The 26,159-nt window shown below is 35.3% G+C and overlaps 1 protein-coding gene across 6 annotated transcripts in view; it reads left to right on the plus strand.

The window, feature by feature from the left end:
* Positions 1-3,706: 3,706 nt before the first annotated feature.
* Positions 3,707-26,159, plus strand: part of ATRAD17 (RADIATION SENSITIVE 17) — a 135,145-nt gene continuing 112,692 nt past the window's right edge. For 2 of the 6 annotated variants that reach the window (XM_089829452.1, XM_089829456.1), the window contains exons 1-3: positions 3,707-3,848; positions 13,422-13,500; positions 13,598-13,818. In XM_089829452.1, coding sequence (XP_089685578.1) covers positions 13,618-13,818 — 201 coding nt within the window. In that variant the 5' untranslated portion in view covers positions 3,707-3,848; positions 13,422-13,500; positions 13,598-13,617. Of the gene's footprint in view, positions 3,898-13,421; positions 13,819-26,159 lie in introns of all 6 variants that reach the window. The other 4 variants (XM_089829453.1, XM_089829457.1, XM_089829454.1 and 1 more) reach the window with 4 other exon arrangements.

The raw sequence follows: 26,159 nt of genomic DNA on the forward strand, positions 1-26,159 counted from the left end.
ATTTGGAAAAGCAGGGGGGAAAGTTAGACAGAATTGTCAATCCTTTCATTATCAAATGAGATTACATTTATAGTTTGTTGTTATCCTTTCTAAATTTTGTCAGAGCAACAATCATATAAAAATGAGAATAAATTTGAAAATATCCAGTCATATGAACACGTGGCATCTTTTCCATAAGTGATTCTAGATATTTGGTGCTTTTAAAACACTCGATGTCCATTTGGCTTCCTTCAATAACAAAAAATCTTGTGGAAAATCATTGTTTCTTCATTTTCTATTGTTTTGCACCAAACCCACGTATTTCATATTCCAACGGTCATCAAAAATTTGAATTCTAGTCGTTGATCTCAAATCGATGATCAAGATTAAAACATTATAACTTTCCTTTATAACTTCCTCGATGGGTCCCTTGGTGTATACATGTCAAACTGTCGCTTGCCCACATTATCTAAACCTCGTGCATCTTCGAAAAGTGGGCAAGCACCCACTGTTGATCTTACAAGATCTAATGACTATGATTACTCTCTTGTTTGAGTTATAGAGTGGGTCCATTTTCCAGCCAGGTACATTGTGGCATACATGTGGTAGATAGGCAACATTACTTTATTGCTTAGAAACTCTGATGTTGAACCTCTTTGCTCTGTGGCAACTCATGACTAGATTTTGACTGTGCTTTGTGAAAAGTGATGGCCCACTGAACACGTGTCTTATTGTCACTTCCCCACATTATGTATCTTTCATGCATGTTTGGGAAGTGGGGAAGTGTACACCATTGATTTCTCAGGATCTAACAACGCTTGCAAATCTGATCCACCTCTATCACTGTTAGAGAATCTATCCAATTGTAGTATATCAATCTAACACCCATTTTGACATTTACCTTTTGTGGCTCACAAAATGAGTTTGGCCCCACAATTCCATGTGTTGAATTCTCACTTTCCCACATTATGTAAACTTTGTGCAACTTTAAAATGTGATTAAGTGATAGACATCAATCTTGTAAGATCTGATGGTTGAATGCATCTAACTTTCTTTTAATATTAAAATGGGACCTGATCTTGGCAAGTAAGCACAACTGGCCAATAGCAAGCGTTCTTCCATTTATTTGACTTGTCAAATTAGTGATGTGGATAATTAGATGTGTTTGATTCATCGAATTGATTCCAGCTTTGGTCTTCGCTACCTTTGATCTAATTCTTTAGCCATTTCTACATTTTTTGAGTGCTCACTTTGCATTGAATTCAACTGATTTTGCTTGTATCTCATTCTCACAATCTACATTTTGTCTTTAAGCCTCAATCTTCGATGTTTCTCTATTGTATTTGCTCTGTATATGCCCATAATTTCTTCATTCTACTTGTGTTATGTCTTTAATGGAGCACTTGATCATAGAGTTAGGATTTCATATGAATAAAACTGACTCTCTCTCTCTCTCTCTCTCATCATCTAGGGTATGCAAAAACTTACCATCCCAAATTCTAGTCACGTAGACTAATTGAATCTATTACATTATTCTTGTATTCCCACCTAGGCAACTCAGGGCAAAAGATGAGAGAGGAAAACCCTAATAGAAACCTAGATCAAACACATACATGAAACATTGACACAACCCTAATACTATGATCTTGAAAAATATAGGGGAGTGATATCATGGCAACAATGTTTAATTAACATAGAGAGAGAGATATAAGGTATACAACAATGAGATGAGGGAGGGGAGAGAGTGCAATCAGTGGGCTATATATATATATATATATATATATATATATATATATATAGAGAGAGAGAGAGAGAGAGAGAGAGAGAGAGAGAGAGAGAGAGAGAGAGAGAGAGATTATGTATTTAATAGAGAGAGGGGGTGGAGGGAGACCTAGGTAGGGTGATGGAGAGAGAGAGATGCCCATATTATGCTTCTAATAGAGAGAGGGGAGGATAGAGGAAGAGCTGGGTAGGAGGATAGAGAGAAGGGGATTGAGAGAGGTTGATTATGGGTTGTAGAGAGAGAGAGAGAGAGAGAGAGAGAGAGAGAGAGAGAGAGAGAGAGAGAGAGAGAGAGGATTTCAATAGAGATATCTTAGAGATAAGGGCAAGTAGAGGGATATGATGGTGAGATGTGTGTGTGTGTGTGTGTGTGTGTGTGAGAGAGAGAGAGAGAGAGAGAGAGAGAGAGAGAGAGAGAGAGAGAGAGAGGTGATTAGAGGGTATATTTAGATGGATTAAGAATTGATAGGAGAGAGAGAGAGAGGATTCTAAGACTGGCCATAATTCTAACCATACTTTAAACCATAACCTAAGTCTTAACTCTAACCCTAACCCTTTTCTATAACCTTAGCCATATGTATGTATCCTAATATGAACCCAAATAAAATATAATCCAAATACTACCTCTAATCCTAACCCCTAATCATAATTATATTCTTCACCTTAATCTTGATTTTAGTTATAATTGTTAACATAAAAATACTAATTGCCACTTTAATATTAATCTCACTTGACCCCTAACTATACCTCTAATTGCAACCATTAACTTTACAATACCCCTAACTTTAAATTGTCCACCATAACCGTAACCATAACTCTACTATTGGCCCTAGGTGGAATGCAAAGGTTAACTATGACTAACATTAATTCTAACCCTAACCCTAACACTGACCTTAAATCTAATCCTAATTACACCATTGACCTTAACTGTTACCTTAACACTAACCTTAACCATAACCCTAACCATAACCTTAACCATAATAGTAGCACTAGTTATAATACTAACCTTTACCCTTATATAATTATAGATTAAAATTTATATAATATTTTAACATTCTTTCTAACCTTAACGTTAATCTTAACCATAACCCTACCACTAACATTAACCATAATTGCACACAAACCATAGTAATCCTTACCGCCACACACACACACACACACACACACACACACACAAAGAGTAATCCTGATCGAGGTGCCTATTTCATCAAATCTTAATCCACACAAAAATAAATCTTTAGGATTTGATAAAAAAAGGTACCTTAAAATATATATAAACCAAGAGTAGTCCTTTTTGAGATGTCTATTTTCATCAAATCTTAATTAACACAAAAAATTGATAACAAAGATACTAGTGCGCGCAAACACACATTAACAAAAAAAATTTGATAACAAAGATACTAGTATGTGCAAACACACATTAACAAAAAAAAAATTGATAACAAAGATACTAGTGCGTGCGCGTGCACACACACACACACACACACATATATTAACAAAAAAAAATTGATGCTAGCACATGCGCGCACGCGCGCGCACACACACACATATGAGAAATTGTGAAGATAAAATGACATGCATCTTTAAATATACACCATATAGTAATAATAATATTTGTATCAAATTCTAAGACCTAATTACCATATTTTGAAGAATAAAGACAACATCAAACTTTTGAAATGAACTTCAAAATATGGTAATTAGATTGTGAAGATAAAATGACATGCATCTTTAAATATACACCATATAATAATAATAATAATATTTGTATCAAATTCTAAGACCTAATTACCATATTTTGAAGAATAAAGAGAACATCAAACTTTTGAAATAGACTCCACAATTAAAAATCCAAAAAAACAGAAATTTCAATAAATTTATTCGGTGGAGTAAGGTATTACATTTGATGGACGTTATTAAAGTCATTCCTTTCATTTGATACACTACTATGTACCGAAATTTACTCACAACGGTCGACTATCCGGGAAAAACGACCAGCAGTCTAAATCGAAGAATTTTATTGAACAAATCGGCGTTACGGACGTCAGATATATGATCCCGAACCCTTCAACTTCGCTTTTTCCATGGTAAGAACCCCGCGGCTACTGCAGTCTAATATGATGTTATTTTTGCCAGGTTTTCATTCTTTGCACACTTTACTGAAAGAATTCTGCAATATAAGAATCATTAGCTTGTTTAATATCTAAAATGCCTCCATTCATTTTTCTATCGCTGAATTCTTATGAATTTGGTTATGAATATACCGGTGTCCAGATTATTTTCAATTCTCTACAATGGTAGCCTGCCATTCAGTTTAATTGCTGTAATGCGCCTTTGCACGTCGTCTAAATGCCCTTTTAATTTTCTGAGAATATTCTACAACACAGTTTTTGCTTTGTGCGTGATTTATTTGGCTCAAAGAAACATCATAACTTCAATTTGCATTATCTGACATGCATGCTGTCTATGTTGGGAAAATCCACATGCATGTACTTTTCCGCCGACTTTAATTTTTTTTAAAGGAAGAGGTCACGCTCTTACGTTTACTGTCCGGCGTTTTCTACGAGGGTAATGGGTAATTCTCTTTTGTAAATGTAAATTCACAATAAAATGTTTAGGTGAGGCACCTTTTTTTTTCAGTTATATTGTAATTATTTAAGCTTGCTTGACATAGAATGTGTCAATATGGGATTTGAACATGCCTCAATCCTCTTGTTCATGCTATTCCACACTAATACACCAATTCAGGGCTTTGCGAAAACAACACCAATTTTGAGGACTTTTCGGAGTTCATGAATATTTAGTCTCCTTACGAGTAAATTGATTTAAGCTCTAATGGGGCGGAGACTTTCAATGAATCTGTATTGGATTATGTCACTTGAAGTCAATGCTAATAGCCAAGAATGAGAAACTCCGTGGAGGTTGAGGAAATGACTTAATAGGATTAGGATACATAGGTGGTAAAGATTGAAGAAAGGAAGTTCTAAATAGTCGAAAAAAGGCAATCTTGTACAGAATAACTCGACTAAGGAGTAGAAAGCAACATCACTACTCCATAACTACAAGAGAAAATGCAAAGTAACTACAAAGAGATCTTAACTTTACATCATGACAAAAGCATCAGAGGAGAGTTGAAATAATCTCCTAAAATAAGCAAACAGCCCAAGGGAGAAGGCAGAGAATGGCCATTAATCAAACTTTTGGAATCAAGAATGAGGGCAGGCCAAGAAGTCATGCAAGAGACAAGTCATCTATTGCATATTTCTATTGTAAAATGAGACATGATGTTATATCTATCCAGATCCATTTTCATCTTGTGGAATGAGTAACTATTATCTCAAGCTCTTCAAGCAAAAAACAAGTTACTGATAAGTAGGAGATATTTTCCAGAGCAAGTCAAATTGTGATATTGCTATCAGTATTTAACTGTGTAGTTTTTAAGTCAAACCCATTGACCCATGTTTCATTAGTAGTGATTCACATGATTCCATCTTTCATGAGAATAAATGAAACACCTAGCACCCATTGGATCTAGGTGATGCTCGCAGAGGTGAAGCACCGGAACTTCTTGAGAGGTCACCCATCCCAGTACTACTCCAACTTGAGCGTGCTTAACTATGGAGTTTCCTCCATGGTTAAACCCACTCTACTTGCAACCCCATTTGCAAAACCTTCACCAAGTGTTGTGGCTTATAAACAATTCATTAGAAAGCCCCTTGAGCTCATCAATTGATAAGTAGGAGATATTTTCCACAGCAAGTCAAATTGTGATATTGTTATAAGGATTTAACTGTGTGGTTACTTCTCACACCACTTTCTAAGTCAAAGATAATGGTATTATGTAAAAAGTAAAAAGATTGCAAGTTAAGAAATCCTCTCTTGTAATCACATGAAGGCTAAGGAAATAGATGTTGTAATGCCCCTGACTAATAAAAACTAACCTTGCATCAAATGGCGGAAAATTGTCTTATTTATAAGAACGCACGATTTTCACATCTCTTACAAACAGCATTAGCATTAAGGAGTTGATCCACCCATTAATCTATCCTACAACAATCCATTGAGACCAGTGATTTACATTGTTAGCAAAGCTGTTAGAATAAGGCAGAGATTAATCAATTAATACATAATGTATCAATTAACTACCCAACCCAATAATGCATGTGAATACGATAGTATTATTATGTGATCTTTTATTTGAAGAATACATGCAATAGGGTGGCTCTTATATGTTTGCTGTAGTCAATCAATCGTGGTAGGGATAATAAGGGAATACAAGGAGGGAGAAATTGTTACGAGGTCCTCTTCTAACCATTTACCTCATAGTGACGACAGATTGTCTCATGAGGCCAAGGGGGTGCAAGGATTTCCTTGCCTTTGGGCTTAGAAGGGAAGGACAACCACCCTATTGTAGTTTCCTCAAACCCTTACCCTGGTTGAGCATTATGTTAAGGAACCCTAATCACGAGGAGGAGGATAAGGGCGGCAATGGAAAATGAGAATGGTTATGGGAATCCTCACTAGATACATCGCCTCATATGGATGTCAGCGCCACTTGATGCCCAAGAGGGATGACATTTTCTCTTGAGCCTAGGGTAGAGAATTGTTTAAGGCACACTAATATTCTCCTTGTCCTAGCTCTCCTATGGTTGAATTCCATCAATAAATTAAATATATCTTATGCTTAAATTAATGCTTCCAACCATTGTTGAAATGAACTTTGCTTTTAATGTCTTTAATAAGGAAGATCTACTTTGTAGATTATGTTCCAATGATATCCTAACATATTGCAAGATCTCAACTAGGTATGGGATGCCTCACTAGACACATCCCCTCATATATATGTCAAAGGGCCACTTGATGGCCAAGAGGTATGACATTTGCTCTTGGTTCTAGGGAGAGAATTGTTTAAGGCACCATATTATGCTCCTTATCCTAGCTCTCCTATGGTTGAATTCCATTGATAAATTAATTATATCTTATGCTTAAATTAATGGGCACCCTGGAAATGCCCAAGAACTAAAACCAATTGCTTAAAGCGATTTAAATGTCTTTGCATAGGTTTCAATCCACACAACATGAGCAAGAAGGAATTTATGCAAATTGAAGACTGAACCGTTGCTGAAATAATATTAGTTCTCACAATGATAAAATCAAGGACATACCAATGTATTCCAAAGGCCAAACCCCACGGGAATGACGTCTAGAATGTTACAAGAGAGGATGAACGTCCTCTAATGCCAAGAAAGATATATGACTTACACATCCAAGCTCTTATCAAATGTAATTCACAATCATCCGATGCTAAAATGACTCTCCCACCTCTATTTATACTTTTCCTACACCCTTCTAGAAGGAAATCAAATATTAATTAATTGCAAGTACTAGAAGCTTCCCCCTTCCAATAATTAATGCACTCTCTAGAAACTCTTCCCTTGCAATACAATAATTAATTGTGCTTCTAGAAAATTAAATTACTAGAGGCTCCCCCTTTCCAATAATTAATACACACTCTAGAAGCTTCTCCCTTGTAATACAATAATTAATTAAATATAAAGTCACCTTTTAATTTTTAATTTATTTAATGACTTTATAAGAAATTAATTTAATTGCTAAAGTGGGAACATTACAGTTTGCCCTCCTTGAAATTGCTTGTCCTCAAGCAATCCAATAACACAATGAACTCCAACCTCCACCTGGATTCCAATTGAAGTAGTATGTAACATCCCTGTGGACATTAAACCAACTGCAAACCAGCATCATCAGGACCAACCATATGTCCTCCAGCCTAGCACCCAAAACTGGTATTGAAGATGTAGAAGTCAGAATGTCACCAGAAGGTAACTCCGTAAAAGATCTTTGTAACCGTTTCTTCTTTGTATCCACCCACATAATATATATTGGACTGGAATCGCCATCATCACCAACATGCATTGAAGAAGATGTAACGACAAGCGAACCATATGCACTCATGTTAATTGTATCAACAATAGGTGTAGCCGCATCGAAATATGTGGACATAGGAACAACACTAACTGCTGCAACAGAAAACTTAACCAAATCTATAGTTGATGAAAACTCATAATCGACATGTGCGCCATCATTAGAACACACATCAACCACTGCATGCATACTGCTAAACTCCTCATCGGATGTTTCAACTAACACAGAAGTGGCTGCTGATATGACAACCTCCTCACATTCTCCTAATCCCACTATTACTGTATCACCATCTCCTGACAAAGCTTCATATGTGGACTCCTGACTCTGCACACGACTCAACACTAGATTGTGAATCAATAATACTAGAGCGTAAACCCACATCTACTGACTCCACTGAAATGTCCACATCACCAACATCAGAGCTGGGTGGCTCTATACTTGTCTCGATCCCACCTGAGGAATCAACTACCTCTTGCACTGGAGCAACATACAAATCATCAATATTGATGCCCATCTGTCTAGCCATAAGCTGCAACATCATATTCATTTGCCTATTCTGCTCTTGAAATGTATCCAGTAACCTAAACATTATATTTTCCTGATCTGGACCGGTATTCTTATCATCTTGGTCACCTATACTGCTGTCTTGTTCAAAGAATATCTCTTGTGTATTTGTATGATTGGATTGTATGTCCCTCTGCACAGATGAATTACCTTGTTCGTTCTGCAAGTTTGAACTCCTACTTTGTCTTGCTCTGGTATTGTGGAAATTATAAAGCCCTTGTCACATGCTCAAACATAGATGCTGAAGATCTTTGCAGGATGGCAGGACTTATAGCTCTGATACCACTGTAATGGGCACCTAGCGGTTATAACTTCATGAAACACTTTGCAAGCAAGCTCTGATACCACTGTAATGGGCACCTACCGGTTATAACTTCGTGAAACACTTTGTAAGCAAGCTCTGATACCACTGTAATGGGCACCCTGGAAATGCCCAAGAACTAAACCAATTGCTGAAAGCAATTTAAATGTCTTTGCATAGGTTTCAATCCACACAACATGAGCAAGAAGAAATTTATGCAAATTGAAGACTGAACCACTGCTGAAATAATATTAGTTCTCACAATGATAAAATCAAGGACATAGCAATGTATTCCAAAGGCCAAACCCCACGGGAATGACGTCTAGAATGTTACAAGAGAGGATTAATGTCCTCTAATGCCAAGAAAGATATGTGACTCACACATCCAAGCTCTTATCAAATGCAATTCACAATCATCCGATGCTAAAATGACTCTCCCACCTCTATTTATACTTTTCCTACACCCTTCTAGAAGGAAATCAAATATTAATTAATTGCAAGTACTAGAAGCTTCCCCCTTCCAATAATTAATGCACTCTCTAGAAACTCCTCCCTTGCAATACAATAATTAATTGTGCTTCTAAAAAATTAAATTACTAGAGGCTTCCCCCTTTCCAATAATTAATACACACTCTAGAAGCTTCTCCCTTGTAATACAATAATTAATTAAATATAAAGTCACCTTTTAAATTTATAATTTATTTAATGACTTTATAAAAAATTAATTTAACTGCTAAAGTGGGGACATTACAATGCCTCACTAGACACATCCCCTCATATATATGTCAAAGGGCCACTTGATGGCCAAGAGGTATGACATTTTCTCTTGGGTCTAGGGAGAGAATTGTTTAAGGCACCATATTATGCTCCTTATCCTAGCTCTCCTATGGTTGAATTCCATCGATAAATTAATTATATCTTATGCTTAAATTAATGTTCCCAACCCTAGTTGAAATGAACTATACTTTCAATGTCATTAAGGAAAATTCTCTTTGTGGATTATGCTCCAATGATATCCTAATAAATTGTAGGATCTCAACCAGGTACATGATTCTATTCTACTTCTTGTTCTACTTTGAACTTGTGATATAGGGCAAAAACTAGGGCAATTACAAAAGTGGATAGTACAGATGTTGCCTAGGAACATTTGAAATATCTATTGCAGTCACTGCAATATGAGTGGACATAGACACAAAAGAATGTGGGAAACTTCAACCTGAATTTCATCGATGTGATTATAAGGGGCTGTCCAGACAAGAAGTAGATGCAATTCAAATAAAGGAGGAAGAAGTTGTTCATGCACAATAGGGTTACTGCACTGGAAAATGTTGTTCCTCATGCAGTGATGCTGGAAGGTTTCACACTGCTGTTACCTCTCTCTGTAAAGTCGAGTTGCATAGGGAAGAACCCCATCTAAAGGGAGCAGTCCTTATCATTCGTGCAAATGGGTCATGGGAAGAAGTATGTTTTAGATTCTTTGACAAACTATTTGGTTAGAAGTCTTTCTCAGATTCTTGTAATGTGGTGTATGCATGGCGGTTGATTGACATTCATATGGGCACAATATTCATATTAGTAGCATCTTTAAAGAGCTTTCAAAATTGTTTTATGGTTCCAATTGGTCATTGAAACCTAGAGGCAACCAACTCCATTTATATGAGCAGATAGGAAGTATTTCACTAGTCAAGGGTGAATATGAAGTAGGCATCAAGTTCTTTTGGAAAGGAAAAGTGTGGCCCTAGTCACAATGAGATTTTAGCCTAAAACACAGTTCAGTGGCTTGAGTCAACATCACAAAGTTGTTTTTCATATTTTTTAATTCCTCCATGCAAGTTCAATTAGAACTGAAATGACATCACTGTCATGAGATGTCTATGGGCATCACGATGATTGTGACATGGAAGTACGAGTTTGGTTCTCTTGATGTGAGCTTTGTTCCACTACAATATGCAGAATCAAACACCTAGTATTCCAAGATGAAACACTAAATACTCAATCCTCTCTTGAATTAGGTCACTTCTCATGCTAAGCTTGCAATGTAGAATCATGAAATGTCTTCAACCTTCCTTCTATCTATGGATAATCACCCACTTGAAATAATGTGATTTATTAGTAATCACTTAGGGGCCTATGGTATTCATTAATTGGATATCATCTGCTTGTACTTCTAAAGATTCAGCTTCACAGTGTGCAATGAAAATATTGTTTGATTTTCCAACTTCCCACTCCAACTTAAATTTAAACTGAATTTCTACTACTACTTTTAACTAGGAATGGAAGGAAGTATGGATGAACTTGGACTCTGCTAAATGCAATCTTGTCAACAACTCCACCTATCTAATAAGCTTCTAAGGAATACTCAAATGGTTTCCGCATCAATACTCTTCAATCCCATCAAATGGATGCAAACTAAAGATTGAGTATCAATTGAAGTTAAGTGCTTTCAATCATCAGCTAACCACACAAGGCACATTCACAATCAATAAGAGGCTAGTGGACCGGTTGTGTTTGAGTCAACCAAGTAAACATTCACAGTCACTTTCATTCAGCTAAACTACTTTAACCTGAAATGAAATCTACTCCAAGTGAAAGATTGAGGAAACTGAGCTACACTTCAAAGCAACATTAAGTAATTCACCATGAAAATCCTCGATGAATAATTAATCACCCTGATAAGGATTATAGTAACAACTTGATCAAGTCTCTCCCTTAGCTAGCCTATTCTAATCCAGCTTTCTAGTTTAATGCTTCTACAATCTCCAACCATAGAGAAGGCCTTGGCCTTTAATAATTGTTCAATTACAATGAAGGGCCAATATTGATTCAAAATCAAGGATTGAGATTAATCCCTACAAACCCTAATTAGGGTTATCACCCTATCAACCAATTACATGAAGACACCACCTTGTGGGCCAGTAAAAAAATTACAATGATTGTGATAGCTAATGAAAAAATTGTACACTTGGCATAGTTTGATTGAGTGTGCTTGAAATTGGATTTTTTTGACTGGAAAAGACAACTAGGTACCACCTCATCCTCCTTAACTTGTAGACTTGATCAATCTTTTGATGAAGAGAAAATATCTCTTGAGACTCAACATTGTCAAGCTCTCCAACATGATGGCATATTCCCATATTGCTTCATCTCCTCGAATACTTTTCATCTTTTGGAAATTTTCTTATTGCCTTGACTTGAACTTGCACTTGCAAACTTGATGCATCTAATAACTTCTTGATGATGTCTTCACGTGGTTGGATCCTTCTCACTTTCTTGAATTCCATCTTAATCTTGCCTTGGATTTATACTTTGATAATTTGAATTGAATCTCCTTCTCACTGGAAGTGCTCAAGCATCCTCTTGCAAGAAATTGGCCAATGAAAATATTTATTTGAATAATTTCATCCATGGCTTTAGGTCGACCTGCTGGTGATAATTTCCAACATACTTAGTCCCCTCCAAATCCCAGCTATAGTGTAGTGGTCAACCTTGCCAAGTAGGGGTACAAATAAGGTAATGGAGAGGATGATAATCCTCATGGGAGGGTGGAATTGTGATATTCCCTTTTTGGAAAAAGATTTAATAATAATCAATTAATTAATATATATTAACCAATATAAAATCAATAATAATGAAAATAATCAATATTACTATTAATATAATGAATTAGTCAATATAATGTGATATAGTATCAATAATCAACAATCTATTCATCAATATATAATTGATATCAGGATTAATCAATATTAATAATATTTACCAATATATATATTTAGCTAATGAGTGGAATTAATTTAATAATTAATATATTATTCATATCGCCAATATTATCCATATTAATAGTATTAATTAACCATATAATCTTTAAGTAATCGACTTCAATAATAGTCGACAATAATAAATGATAATTGTAATAAGTCAAAAATAATAAATCAACCATTCTAATCAACTTTTCCGCAATCATGAAAGTTGATAAGGAAAGTTGATAAGGACTTAGGGTCGCAACCTGCAACCAAGACCTGGGAAACATACAAGTGTGATATAGAAGTAAAGGAGAGATTATCGGGAGAAATATACAGGTGGGAACAATAAGAACAAGACATAAGTATGCAATGCCTGCAGTTTGGGAAATAAGGCTACACAGTGATGGAAATAAAAAGATATCCAACGGAAGCAAATATATTACACATGACCAGTAGGGGTGTTAATACTGAAAACATATAGGTAGCATTACAGTGGTGGTGATTAGGATTATACAATGATTGTTTAGTAAATATTATTGTGATTAATAAAGAGGAGTGATGGGAAGAGACACAATACACATCCTTTGAGAATGTTATAACATCTGAATTGTGGATTGTGGACATTCAAAGTTGCTGATCGAGTATTTCCAAAGAAAAATAATACAAGCTAATGGAATGATAGAGTAATATATCTGTGTACTAGAAATCACATACCTTGAGTATAATTGTTGAATTTCTATTATCCTACTATGGCAGGCCCATGGTCTAAATTCTATTCTTCGCTTGGTTGTGTTTTCTTGATGCACATATCTACAGGTGCCCGATAATATATGACACTAATGTTAGGTTGAAATATACCATAATATTTTTATGTTTCTAAATGCCTTTGTGCCACCATCTGCCTGTAAATATACTTGTTTGATTTTCTGACTTTTAAAAATCTATTGCAAGCATGTAAGGATGCTAAAGTTCACTATTTGATCTTTAATCATTAAAAAAAAACGCTATTAGTTTATTGAATATTGGGTGTTGGTATGCATTTTTTAGATTTCATGTTTTATATTCAGTGACATGATGGAAAATTCACAATAAGTTTACTATCTGACCTACAGGCCTAGGTTCTCACAATAACAGATTGTGAACTACAGAATAGTCCTATCTTTGGACCATGGAAATAACACCTGATATGAGGTGAATAAACGCTAAGTTTTCAGTTGTTTTATTTGCTTTTTGGTACAATTGTTGTCTTCCAATGTATTGCTGGTGGGAAATAATTACATAAAAGCAGTTAAAATCCTATGGACTTGAATGATGGGGAAGAGGCCTCGTCAACTGGTTGTAATTTCTGATTCAGATGAAGAAGATTACAATCATAATGCACACCTGTCAAAATCTACTGTGAACAACTCAGAATTTGGAACCCATGGTGAAGGCAAGAGGCTTAAAAATGACAAGAGAGCTTCTCAATGTACCATCAGGTTACAAAAGGAAAATCTTTTTCAAAATGAGGTAACAACTCTTTCATATCTATGCATTTGTCCTATATAATTGGAATTTGAAGTTCAAATTATATCACAGTTTATTTTATCATTGATTGTTTCAGTCCTGTAATGCATTTCCATTCATTTTTTTGTGCTCCTATAATTGCTTGTTTTGATATTTGATCATGGAAATATTTTTACAAGCTGAGTTTTGCCTTGATAATGGTTTCCGATGGGAAATCACTAGCATAATACAAGTTTGTGTGAGTTTTTACATCGAACTTGGTAGTTGTTACTTTTCCATTGTAAATAATGGAGAGAAAAATGTCATGTTGTTTCTGGTCTTTTTTTCTTGCAACTTTGGCCATATGTACTAAGTCATGCATTTGGGTTGGCTGCTCTTACTCTTCAAACTGCATTGCGTTTCACTCTATTACATTTACCATGGTAAGATCATTGCAAGTTTTCATTATTAACGATTATGTTGGATAGTTTTACACTTTCGTCCCCAGTTCAGAGATACAATCCCAGTTACATCTGTGATCATTGCCTATATATTATTTATTTTGTGGACTTCCACAGTTAATTGCAAAGATATTCAATAGTATTACTAACAAAGAAGCAAAATTCCGCTTAAATAAAAGATTACAAGATAATTATTGGATTAGATTAGATCTACAAATGATAAAAGCAGAAGACAACTAAGAGAATAAGGAGTGTTCCTGAAGTCTGTCCTGATGCATATGACCTAATAGGCCATTATAACTAAATATTAAAATAATTTTTTAATACCCTCCCTTGAAGGTCAATCTGTTAGCGAAAGTAAGCCAAACCCAAAAACTTAAAATGATTTGCTGATCAACAAGCTAGAAGGCCAGATCCTTTTGCTCAGAATATTCTGTGACATGAGTCTATGGTAGAGACCCTCATTGGTCGGATAGTTGATCAGCCAATCTCCTTTTGCAGAACCTCTTCGTGTGATTAAGTTTGTCACAATAATGTCGAGTGCTAGACTGTAAAATTCTAGAATTGTCTTTATTCTATCCCTGACATTTCTTTTGAGCCCACTTGTCTATGTTCCTTGGTTTTGCACTCAGTGAATGACTGTTGCTACCAAACTGCTGTTTCTGTTTGTTCTTCTACAATAGTTTGTTGTGTATGTCTTTGTAATTTAGAGCAACATTGGTAGATGTGATGTTGAGTGTTTCTTTGATATTTTTGTAAGCCTGTGGTAAACTTTTAGCATTATGACTACCATGTCTTCTTCTCCCATCATGTGACCAATAGCAGCTAACTAATAACGTATGTCTTTAATTTTCATCAATATTGCAAAGATACACTCTCATCCACCATGATTGAGAGCATGTTCTTCAAGAAGAATGCCTTGCTTTTATTTGATGCCTTTTACCAATCTCATTGGCGTTTCCAAACTTTTGTAGAAGACTTGCTTGAATGAATCTCTTGGAGCATTTCATTTGTGACAGATAACTTAATGAGCATAACTACTTCACAACTATACTCATCGCACTTGCTCTGGTCTTTACTCGCAACTATTGGTTGAGTGTTAGTACCAAGGACAATCTGATAAAAGCACTAATACTCAAAAATAGTGATCATCCTCCTTTTCTAGGTATTATAATTTTTGCTAGGGAACTTTTGGTTGCCTTCCAACATTATCTTGGACAAAGAAGCCATCCCTAATATACTTCAAAAACACGGAAAAGGAGAAACCCAAAAAGAAGACTTTGAAGATTTTTAGGACAAAGTTTATCAAAACCCCAACAGCAAGGTAAAATCCCCAGTTTTTATATAAAAAATTGAAAGTATCTGCAATAAGAATTACTTAAAATTTGGAAATAAAACTTTAAAAAAGGATTGAAAAACACCAAGGTGTTCTGAAAAAAATGGTCAAAACTCTAGCCATCCATCAAACAACATGATTTTGTTGAAAATTTTCTCAAAAAGTTAAAAAAACAAACCGTCGAACCCCCATCACTGAAAATTATTAAAAAAATCATGATTTTCAAAAATAATAAAAATTAATAAACCATTGGCCGCCATACTAAAAAGAATAGTGAGCATCCTCTTTTTCTACATATTATAATTTTTGCTTGGGAACTTTTGGTTGCGTTCCAGCATGATGTTGATCAAAGAAGCCATCCCTAATACACTCCAAAAACATGGAAACCAAAAAACTCAAAAGGAAGTCTATGAAGATTTGTAGGAAAAAATTACCAAAAGCCCAACAGCAAGGTAAGATCCCTGATTTTATCAAAAAATCAGAAAATATCTGCAGTAAAAATTACTTAAAATTCTGAAGAAAAACTTCAAAATGTGATTGGAAAACACCAGGTTTTTCTGAAAAAAAAGGTCAAAACTCTAGCCCTCCATTAAAGAACATGATTTTGTCAAAACAATGTTCAAAAATTTACAAAAAGAAAGCCGTCAAACCCATATCACTGAAAATATGTTAAAAACCATGATTTTCAGGAAAAAAATGTTAATATACCCTTGGCCACCGTACAAAACAAAATAGTGTGCATCCTCTTTTTGTAGGTATTATAATTTTTGCTAGGGAACTTTTGGGTGTGGTCCAACATGATGTTGATCAAAGAAGCCATCTCTAATACACTCCAAAAACATGGAAAACAAGTAACTCGAAAAGAAGACTTTGAAGATCTTTAGGAAAAAAATTAACAAAACCCCCAGCAGCTAGGTAAAATCCTTGATTTTATCAAAAAATCAGAAAATATCTGCAATAAAAATTACTTAAAATTCTGAACAAAACTTCAAAATATAATTGAAAAACACCAGAATTTTTGAAAAACAATGGTCAAAACTCTAGCTATCCATCAAACAACATGATTTTTTCAAAAAAATGTTCAAAGAGTTGCAAAAACAAGCCATCGAAGTCACATCACTGAAAATATGTAAAATGTTAAAACCATGATTTCAGGAAAAGAATGTTAATAAATCCTTCGCTGCCACAAGAATTCATGATTTTGTTGGAAGAATTGCCAATGTAGCAAACCACATGGTCATGTGTAGTTGTGAAACAAGCAACCTGTCTCATGAAGGGTACTCCTCTTACTGACCCAAACACACACACAACACAATAGAGAAACAAGCAGAAAATGGAAAGAACAAGACAACAGCAAGAAGAGAAACACTCGCTTTCTATTATGTTCAATAAAATGACATTACAATATTCATAAATATAACATGCCAGAGGTACCATATGTACTTTTAGAACTCCCCTAGTAACTCCTATTTGTCTTCTTTATATTTGGAAGTTTTTAACTGCCCTAGAGGGTTCTCAAAATTTGTACTTATGAGTTCAAGCAACTTTATTTTATTTTCTCCTATATTGGAACATGTTGAGAATATTCTCGAAATGGGTTTTGGCACTTATTGGAGTTTTTGAAGGGATTTTACTTTTTCTCCTAATGTAGCACAACATTGAGAGGCCATATCTTGTGAACCGTGGACCTAATTAGGTATTATAGTCACTTTTTGAAAACCTCTTGAAGCGCTCTACAACCTACCATACCCTGCATACCAATCCCCACATTCTACTTGGTAAAATGTCGGGTCCCCTTTGCTTGTTGGTTTTGTTTTGGTTTTGGTTGTTTTTCTCTCTGCCTTGGGACTTATTCTTTGCTTTGCCTCACTCTAGGGACTGGGTCCTTGAAGTTCTACCCTCTCTTACCAAGGGACCGGTCCTCAGACGATTGTTTTCATAATTCCCACACGATATTATAGGATCCAAATGCCTCTAGACCCATAACCCAGATGTGTGTAAAGCTAAAATGGTGTCAAGTGGTACTTACCTTTAAAGGTCGCTTTTTAAAGGCCTGTCAGCTGTCATTTTCACTGCTCAACGATTCAAAGTTGCCTTTAGAGCTCCTCTAGGATTTCAATTCGTGGTTTGTGCTTTATCAATTTGTGAACGAATTTGTTGTTTTCTTTGTGCAACTGAGAAGTTCGTTTGCAAGAACTCATGATTGCTTTTTAGGTAGGCCTTTCTCTGGTTTTTCCTTGGTAATTTTGTTGGGTTTTCTCTTTTTCCCTTTGAGCATTTGAATCTTTCCTTTTGTTTTTCCGTTTTTCTTGTAATGGGGTTAATAAAGGGGGATTTCTTTTGAGTTCTTCGGGGCCTTTGAACTTACGGTTCTTGTGTTCATGTTCGTGCCCTAATCACAAGCTTTGAGTATTTGGCTCTTCTTGGTTTTGGTTGAGGTATTAGGGTTCATGGTGGCAGCCTATGGATCTAAGTTGGTTGCCACCATTGCCAGGATAGAGTTCATACTACTCATCCAGGGAATGATCATCGCTTTATGTCACATCTTTGGGGAACCAAATGTGAAAGAATATTCTCCCTGGATGTATTACCTTATTTATAGTATTGTTGAGGTTACCTCCTAATTTGATTGGCCCTAGATGATCTTAGATAATATTGATCAATGACTTTGAGGAGTTAAGCATATTCATAAATTCTATGTGACCTATGTAGTTTGGTTGATAGCCTAATGCTGATAGTATGAAGGATTAGAAACAAATGGATGCATGGGAGATTCTAAGGATGGTGTCCTCCTATGGGAATACTATCCCCAACTTTAGTTTGAAATATCTTTTATGATATTCTGCAGGGTCAACGATGCATTCATATAAAACAAGATAACCTTTGTACAAGGGACCTTTGGTTTCGGTTGTCCAAAAATGCCATGCCCTTATAAAAACCATGGGAGTCATGGTTCATACAATTTCGACATCATACTTACATTTGTGTGTCCAAGTTCTCAAGGTATCCCTATCTCCTCCTGCGACATTGTATGATTGGATCATCTTGTTGCAATTATGCAGATAGATCATGGAGGTGCATAACATATTTAACATCAAGAAAGTAAAGGTGACATGGTAACCATTTTCATGTGGAGACTACATGTGCAATCTAGCAGCAGCCAAGGAGGTGGATGTAGATTTGCAAAGACTAAAATTGAGTAAATTTTAATTGTAAAGGCTCTAGTTTGACCTAAGAGGGAGGTTGAACAAAGTAATACACAACATCTATGTGGGTTACCTCCTGCACATTGAAGATTTTTGGGTAGACTATTAGGACGACTTTAATGTATTCAGTAGCACCTCGCTAGGAATTACAACATAATCAATTTTAAATAACGTCAAATCAAACACTCAATATTTCATTTCCTTTCCAAATATATATACATTCAATGTAAGTTGTTTATCCTTTTTCCAACTTAGAAATAAACTTTAGCATTAAGGAACACTTAACATTTTCCTAATTACTTTCCATATTTGAAACACATTTTCAAAAATAGATGGAGGTTTCAATATGAATTTTTCATTACACATATTGATACATAATGATCATTCCCTTTCAACGTTCCTAAAACAACTCTTCCCTAGTACTTTGCTTTTTCTTTCAAATTACATTTACATAGCATCATCTTTTAGTACATTTGCATTACAACATTTTGAAGTACATCATATAATAGAAATATCTTCTACAACTACCAAGCAAGGATTGAAAGTAAAGCCATCCAGGAAACCACAAACATTACCTTGATAATATTTTCCACCCAACCACGTGGAATCATAAAAGCCCACTTGCTTGACCAAGGAGATAGAATCAAGGTCCAAACATGTACTGAGGAAATTTAGGGCCAAGAGGTACAAAAATAAGGTACCAAATCATCACATCACAAGAGTTAGAGCTCTAGAATACTGATAGTGTCATTGCATCGCTTTTCTTGTTGGAACCTAACTATTGATTATGGGCCTTGGTACCCTCTCACTAGGTACTTTTCCTAGTGGTCACACATGGCCTTGAACACGTGTATACAGACCAAGCAATACAATTATCTTGTTTAGTGTGTTTGTTCCCAAACCCCCCTTTACCTGTTAGTTTTTTATATGTTTCCACTTGATTAAGAACTCACTAGTAGGATCCTCCTAGCAACCACTTTGGGCCCTACCTATGGTAAGCCACCCACCTAGGGTACCTAGTTGCCCTACTTGTCATATCATCAAGGATGCTTAACAAACACATACAATGTCAAGGCATCCATTGTCTACGTTAAGGGACCCTAGTCCATAGGATGAGCCCAAACCCTAGTCCCATTATTAGGGATACACATAAGGAGGTATCAAAGTACACTACACTTAATATCAACATAATATAAACGAAAATTAAGATCATACTTGCCTTTGGTACTCATTCAAAGTCACAAAACATCGTGGCAAGGTCACGCTAAAGACACTGTGCTGTTACCTAAAATTTGGTTAAAGCTAAAATCTCTTAAAAACCTTCAAAATCTAGAAGCTTTATGTAACTCCTATGAGGCTGAAACCACTCTCAAACATCCTAAAAGGTATAACATAAAATGTAACTTAAAGCATAAGTTTGGAATAATATGTCACTTAAATGTTACATTTTATTTTTTACCTTGAGGCTGAAATCAGATTGAGAATACTAGATTGACAGAGGTAACTATGCATGCTGTAAATAACATAATCAAACATGACCAAAAGTGGGTCTTAACAACCTTTGGTGACCCTTGAGACCCTAGAAACCAAGAAACCCTAATTTTATCAAGTTGTAGGAGACCCTTCTCACTTGGTCCACAGAGATGCACTCTTAGGGGCTAGAGCCGTGCGTTGGGCCATAGAGCTGCACACTTGGTCAAGAGAACCATGCACTTGGTCCCCAAAAGCTCATAGTTGGTCAGTGACTTTGTAAGAGGCTCAAACTCAACTTCAGGTTGAGTTGGTGACCCAAACTAGGGAAGATGAGGACTCTAGAAGCACAAATAGAGGAAGACCCAATTGGATATCCTTGTTTCCCTTCTAGATCACCCATCAGACCATGCTTAGGTGTCCATTCAGCTCTGGAGTTGATCTATGTTAAGAGGAGACTAGTTGACGGAAAGCCACAACAAAATCCAGTTTTTGATAATCTAGATAAAAGATTGAGATGCAAGGTGTAACTCAAGATGTAAGACCCATAATAAAACACATATCAAAGCTAAATAAAGCATTCCCAACATTTAAGTATGATAGAGATCAACTCCCCAAAATATCAAATATTCACAATATGAAAAACACATTTTTCTCTTAAAAAAATTCTGATGGGTTTTCTTAAGTTTCCTTTAAAACATTTTATGTGTTTTCATAAATTTTTCCATCGAATTTTTTTTGATTCTGTAATTTGCAAAGTTGCATGAGATTCCTTTGTTGGTTTATAACTTTTTCTCAAAAATTATCTATTGGGTTTTACCATTTTTCCTCAAAAAAGAAGTTTGGTATCATATTATCCACGTCCCAGATTTTGATCATTTTTTCACCTCAAAATTTGTGTTGGGTTTTCTTTGATTTTTCAACTCAAAATCGTGGCTTTTGTAGTTTGTTTTGAGGCATCATGCTCATTTGCAAAGTTTGGAGGGTTTGCTGATTTTTCCTCAAAATTGTGCTAGCTGTTCTCAATGTTTGTCTCTATGTCTAGGGAAGAACAACTTTGTAATCCGACATCAGGTTTGATATTTTGTGATGGTTTCTAGTCAAATATTTTGCTGATTCTAGGAGGGGTAGTGGTAGACTCATCTCAGTGGAATAGTTTGTGGCAAGCTCATCTCTTTTTTTGCAAAGCTTTCGGAAGAAGGGTTATATTTCATTGTTCTTTTCTGGGTGGAATTTGGCTTCTTGGTCATTTACATTTTGTAGATCCAGGGAGAGTCTCAACAGCAGCAAAATGTTTTGAAGATTTTGTGACCAAAAGACATTAGTTAGACAATGACCATTAAGGGAGGGTATTAGAATATTATAATGTTTCTTTAATGACCATCTTAGTGAGTCTTTAGTTTATTAGATAGTTTCTATTTATGTCTTTAGTTCATGGTTGTTCTTTTTAGAAACATCGTCTTTGTAAATCTATATAAGGAGCTTTCGTCTTCTTTGTTTAATATAACTACAACAACATCGAGTTACCATAACACTATTGATATAATCTGAAGTACTATCATTAATGCATTTGAATTTCTTCTTGCATGTGCAGAGCTTGTGAACTCTTTGGCAATTCAATTTAGTAATTGGTATTTGATCATTCTTGCATACTTTGTTATTCATCTTTGAGTGCATTAAGGGCATACGATGCATCACAGAGAGGGCCTATGGAACAAAATAGGGCCTATGGTTGTTGTAGCTTTAGTTGGCTTGAATTGACCTAGAGATAATCCTTCTATGGTTATTGGTTAATCATCAATTAGACAAAGCCTCATCTATCTACCTATATATATTATATATTATTATATATATTATATATATAGATATATTAAATATTAATGTTAATAGTCTAATTGATGATTAATTTATAAATTATTATAATGACGAGACATGTCTCTTCTACAAGTATTTGTTCAACAATCAAATCTGCATTTTGAACACACAGAAATAATCAAGAGTGTTATTACATTTGCAGAGATCCTTTCCTTAACATGGTATTAGAGCAAGGCTGCATATGTAAGAAAGTGATTAAAGACATGATAGATAGATTCAGATTTCAGAGACTTAACAGATAATATCTAGACTCAGTAAATCACTAACAATGCTGCTGTGAAAGGTCATTAGAAGGGAGACGAGCTCCTATTCGCCACTATGCATCAGATTATATACTTTGTGCAATTTTTATTCAATGCAGATATTATCAGACATGCGCTCTATTTGTGAAGGGTGCGTATTTTTTATGAACGAATGTGAGGCGAGAGGAAAGAACAAAATGTTTTACAAACTTATGGTAGCCTTGCCACTCAGTAGATACAACATTTAAGTTTGAAAAGGTATCCAAGTGATGCAGGTAAAGGCAATCTTGCATCACCCAAAAATATTTCTATTTCTAGTTTTCTAGTTTTTGTGTTTTTAATAAGAGCTATTCTTGTACAGAGTTGCTATTTGAGAGAGCTTGCTAGTTTTAGTAAGTTGGTATTATGTGCTCAGATTGTTCTAATCTCACATATGGAGCTTCATTTTTGACATATTAGCCTATTGGATGAGTTTTATTGTCATATCGTATGTTGGTGCAGTTATTGTAGATTTTCGTTAATGAATTTTGGCTATCCAAACTTCAGATCCAGCGATGAAGGCCTAAATGGCGCTTCAAAACAAGGCAAAACCTCTGTTGATGGACGCTTTCACGATTAGTTGTTGTAGATCGCTAGCCGAGGATTCCATAATGGGCTTGTAATAGCTCTTTTGGTCAACGGTTTGCTAGTTATGGTCTTCAGAAGTCGACACATCAAAAAATGTAATTTGTAAATTGTCTTGAGTCAATCTTATGTAATAAAGTGTAACGGAATATTATAATATGAGGTTGGTCAGTCTCAAGGTTTAGGGCTTAGTGTCTAGAACCTTCTCGGGCAGTAAAATGTGCCTATATAGGGAAGGCCTGTAGGTTATCTTGGGCAGTTCTGGGTGATCGTCGCAGCTCTGTCTTGCAGACTGTTGTAAGGAAGGCGCCCATGTTGGTTTGCAAATTGTAATTCTATAATTTTGCATTTGCGGCGATAATAAGAAGCCCATATTTTGTTTTCTCAATTTGTGTTGTTATCTGTTTCTATTGTTTGTTGCGGTATTAAGGGAAGCACTCTTCATCACCAAGCTTGTCTAATACAAGCAAAGGCAGAATCAATTGTCTCTAAGGTTTGTAGTTGATAAGCTTAATTCATTCTACCCAAAAGGTCCCATTTGTCTATTGTCAACAAAAGTTATTCTGGTTATCAAAGTGCATCTTCTATCGTTGAAGCTTGTTGGTGAGGTGGAGCAAGCACATTTTATTCTTGATCGAAATTCATATTACTCCATTGACACTTATCATTTGCAAGCGAAATGGATCTATGGTCTAGGTTTGATTTTTTTTCTAACTGGTGTTTTTTTGCGCACAGATTAATAAAGTTGAGCAGCAATTCCACCATTTACTTGAAGGACTTTGAGATCAAAGCAACTTAGTTTTCTTCCTTGTCTTTTGGGAAGAATGTTAGAATACAAGCAATGTTATACACAAAATGTATTGCATTCTATTGCCTCGAATTTATAGATAAAAGGATAATAGATTCTCATTCTCTGTCCTATTTTAACTATACAAGTGATCATTCCTCAATAATGTTGCGAAATAATTGTAGTTGACCTTTAGGCTTTTTCAGATGTTAGCAGGGGGAAAATTCTATCATCACTGGATGCTAGGATGAATGTTTGAGGTTATGAGATCTCAGATTGGTGGAAAGAATTGTAATGTAGAAATCAATTGGTTTAGGTGAAGTTAGGAAGCTTAAATTCCATCCTTTTATTGACTATTGAAAACTTGGCTATGACTGCATGTATGTACAATGAGTTTGTAGTTGTTAGACTTGTAAATGACGGTATGAAAATTATAAAATAAGAATAGTGCACATGCCACTGATTGACATGGTAGGAATCTTGAAAAGAGAGTGATTATCTTAATGGAGAATTAAATAACGTTAAGATGGGAGGTTGAATTTCTGAAGGGATTTTTTTGGTCTATGGGAATTGTAGAGTTCATATCATAGATAATGTGAGACGATAAAAGTGGTGCCGAGCAATACGAAGTGGAATGTAAGAGATAAGATTGTTGTCATGATCTACAAACATCCAAATGGATCAACAAAGATTTAATATAGGATTGTTGCTTCTAAATAAATTGGAATCCTATCAATTTACATGTCTCCACAGAGATTGTTATTTAGGAATTATCAACTGCATGACGCAAGGGATACCCTTAATGGGTTGGCACCTTGATTCCTTCTATAACATAGGGCTTCCCATGTCAATTCCATCTCCCCTATATCGACAAATATGAAGCTCACCGCAACGGCTATAACACTTGGTGGTCAAACAAACTAAGAATAGAGAAGTTCATATTTGGAGTCTGGAAGCAGAATATGGTAAGCAATCATTGATCATGCCTAAACATGGGTTCCCATTGTCAATGGTTATCGAAATCTAGAGAGTGAATATCTAATCCCAGTTAGAAGACGTAGAATTAAGCACATGAAGGAAATGTTGGTTGGCAGATAGCCCTGATAATTATCGACAATTGTGTGTGACTAACTATAGAAGATAACTTCCCTGCTGAAGGTTATTTACCATATGAGTGAATGTGTAAGACGATGAGACATAATGAAGATCGAATGTGCAAGTAGCAGCAAACATTTGGAGTTCAGTAGTTTCCCATTTATCTAACAGTGGTATTGACATCATTCGTATGAAGGTTGACTGTTCACAAAACAAAACAAAATTTTGAAATTATAAAGATGACAGATATTACAAAAGTTCTGAATGACACATTTGGTTGCTGTACGAATGGAAACAGTTTAGAACCAATGATAGATTTAAACAAATTCTATTTTTGCTGTTGATTACGAGGAGATAATACGGTATTTCATATCCCAACGAATTTCCATGCCAAAGTACTATTGATATTCGTTGTTATTATAGTTTGCCAAATTTTGAATTTAAGGTGGAACATGTATGATGGAAAGTAAATAGAGCATCAACATCACGGTCCAAAAGACTCAAAATGGTATAGGAATTATTCAGAATTATCAAGGGTAATATTCAAACAATTAGCAAGGAGTCATTAGCAATTCCTCTAGTTTTCATGTGAACACGTGATGTTTGGGTCTAAGAACTCCTTGTGCCAATCGCACCTTATTCATCGATAGTTGTTGACGATTGGTGCTGAAGAAGAAAAGAAAAAAAAAATGACAAGTGAAATCAAATATATGTTCTCAACATTTGATATACTTCACAGCTAGAGCTTATATCAGTTTGAGAGCAATGAATATCAACCCCACTATATTTCTAAAGCATGCTTATTCAGTTTGAGATTAATGAATATCAACCCCATTTTATTTCTAAAGCATGCTTATCCAATGAACTAGTGGATATAATATAGTAGTCATCTATATTTTATTGAAGATAAAGTCTTGTGATAAAGTCACACAAGACATAATACAGAGACCAAAACTAGGGATGCTTTAGATAGTTGTCCTTGAGGAATCATTAAAGTAGAGAGTTTATTCTTACGAGAGTTTGTTAAAAAATAAGTGAGATGTATTCTATTATTGTTTTGTGCTTGGTACATAAACACTAATTATCATCAATATCGTTTTTTTAAATATGGGGTTGGAAGAATACTATCTCTTGATGGCAAATGTTGTGACGACTGTGAAGGATAGTAGTAATGATCATACATAACTACTACAGCTATTAAATGCAGCTGCAAAAAATGGGTGAAAATTGCTTGATTGTCTCTTATTGGACTTGATAGTGACTGAATAC

This window comes from Cupressus sempervirens, chromosome 5, assembly GCF_028749045.1.
Source record: "Cupressus sempervirens isolate cs-2001-9-10 chromosome 5, ASM2874904v1, whole genome shotgun sequence".
In the NCBI taxonomy this organism is placed as follows: Eukaryota; Viridiplantae; Streptophyta; class Pinopsida; order Cupressales; family Cupressaceae; genus Cupressus; species Cupressus sempervirens.